Raw genomic sequence first — 2,220 nt, 5'->3', positions numbered from 1 at the left:
TTTTTTTTATGGACACCCTGTGTATTAGCAGAGCAAATGCATTAATATATAAAAATCATTACATACCATGGACCAAATAGAATTTATCCCAGGAATGCAAGATTAGTTTACCATCTATAACATATGAATAGAATAAAGTAATTACCATAACATATGAATAGAATAAAGTACAAAAATCACATGATTATCTCAATAGGAGAAAAGACATTTGCCAAATCCCACAATTTTTTTTTTTGAGACAAAGTCTTATTGTGTCACCCTTGGTAGAGTGCCGAGCCATCACAGCTCACAGTAACTTCAAACTCTTGGGCTTAAGGGATTCTCTTGCCTCAGCTTCCCAAGTAGTCGGGCCTACAGGTGCCCGCCACAGTGCCCGGCTATTTTTTGGTTGTAGTCGTCATTGTTTGGCCACTGAGCTACAGGCGCTGAGCCCATATCCAACATTTTAACTAACTCTCAACATGGGAATAGAAGGGGACTTCCTTAACTTGAAAAAAGGCATCTATAAAAAACTACAACTGGGCTGGGTGCGGTGGCTCATGCCTGTAATCCTAGCACTCTGGGAGGCCCAGGCAGGTGGACTGCCTGAGTTCAAGAGTTTGAGACCAGCATCTCTACTTTAAAAAAAAAAGAAAAAATCAGCCAGGGCAGCGCCTGTGGCTCAGTGAGTGAGCCCTGGCCAAACTGCAACAACAACAACAACAAAATAGCTGGTTTGATTGTATTAATGTACACAGCTATGACTTAATAAAAAATAAAAATAGCTGGGCGTTGTGGCCGGCGCCTGTAGTCCCAGCTACTTGGGAGGCTGAGGCAAGAGAATTGCTTAAGCCCAAGAGCTGGAGGTTGCTGTGAGCTGTTGAAACCACAGCACTCTACCGAGGGTGACAAAGTGAAAAAAGAAAAAAAAATCAGCCAAGTTTTGTGGTGGACCATTGTAGTCTCAGGTGCTTGGGAGGCTGAAGCAAGAGGATCACTTGAGCCCAAGAGTTTGAGGTTGCTGTGAGCTATGACCCAGGGCACAAAGTGAGACTGTCTCAAAACAAACAAAAAACAGTATTCGCAATTGTAAACAATACTTGAAAACAATTCTAACTACTATAACAAAGAAAGCCTTCTGAGATAGTTTCTTTTCTGAGGCATCATATTGTTTGTTTTAGGGTAGAAGAAACAAGTAAGTGCAAAGACTGGTAGTTTCCAGCATGGTGCTTCAGGACAGGATAGGAGCCAATGTGGCGGGAGTGAAGTGGCAAACGTGTGGGACAAGTGGAGACAGAGGTCGGATCACGGAGGCTTCACCGGCTTCCTGAAGGGAGAGCAGTTAAGTATTACAGTGAAGGTTCCAGCAACCGGTTTGAGTTCAAATACTGACAGTGCCACTTTCCAGCTATGTGACTTTGAGCCAGTTGCTTAACTGCCTCAGCTCTGCATCCATACTTTGGGGAGAATACTAGCATTCATATCATGGTGAAGATTAATATACGTACCAGCTTTAGAGTAAGCTCACTGTTTCGGGCTCAGAGCATTGCTAGGAGAAGCGGGATGTTCGAACCAGCCCGGAGTGCTCAGGTGCTCTCACTTACCCACAGATCCAGCAGTCACTATGGTAACGGCCACTTACTTCCGGAAGAAGTACGGCGTGCGGCGAGGGTCAATTTCAGACTCAGCCTGACCCTGTGCGAAGCTGAGCAAGAAGCTGCGGACCGACAAGTTACGCGTCCTGGAGGTTCTGGGGTGTCGCGTCGGTGGCCAACCCGCGGTGCTCTCGCAGGCTCGCCAGCTCCTGCGTCCTCGTTGCTGTCCTCAGCTGGCTCTTTAAGCCTGGACTCCAGACTTCAGGCCGTGCCGCCATGGACTTCTCCAAGTTCCTGGCCGAGGACTTCGACGTGAAGGAATGGATCAATGCGGCCTTCAGGGCTGGCCCGAAGGAGGCGGCGGCCGGGAAGGCGGACGGCCACGCAGCCACTTTGGTTATGAAGCTACAGCTGTTCATCCAAGAGGTGAACCACGCCGTGGAGGGTGAGCCGCGCGGGGCCCTGGCTGGGGGCCCGTGCCTTCCTGGGCAAAAGTCTCCGAACGGGGCATGGGACGCCGGCTGGTGCACGTATTGGGCAGTAATATCTGTGCCTTTTTTTTTGAGACAGAGCCTCAAGCTGTCCCCCTGGGTAGAGTGCCATGGCATCACAGCTCACAGCAACCTCCAACTCCTGGGCTCAAGCG

At 48.8% G+C, this 2,220-nt stretch overlaps 1 protein-coding gene across 1 annotated transcript in view; it reads left to right on the top strand.

The window, feature by feature from the left end:
* The first annotated feature begins 1,658 nt into the window (after nt 1-1,658).
* COG7 (component of oligomeric golgi complex 7) overlaps nt 1,659-2,220 on the top strand; it is a 93,379-nt gene continuing 92,817 nt past the window's right edge. Inside the window, exon 1 of the mRNA XM_003795725.3 lies at nt 1,659-2,019. Within this exon, the coding sequence (XP_003795773.1) occupies nt 1,851-2,019 (169 nt within the window). The 5' untranslated portion in view covers nt 1,659-1,850. The remainder of the gene's footprint in view (nt 2,020-2,220) is intronic.

This window comes from Otolemur garnettii, unplaced genomic scaffold (genome assembly GCF_000181295.1).
Source record: "Otolemur garnettii isolate 467f Iridium unplaced genomic scaffold, OtoGar3 scaffold00096, whole genome shotgun sequence".
Lineage (NCBI taxonomy): Eukaryota > Metazoa > Chordata > Mammalia > Primates > Galagidae > Otolemur > Otolemur garnettii.
Note: the sequence above shows the minus strand (reverse complement) of the source record. Positions and strands in the feature narration are given on the sequence as shown.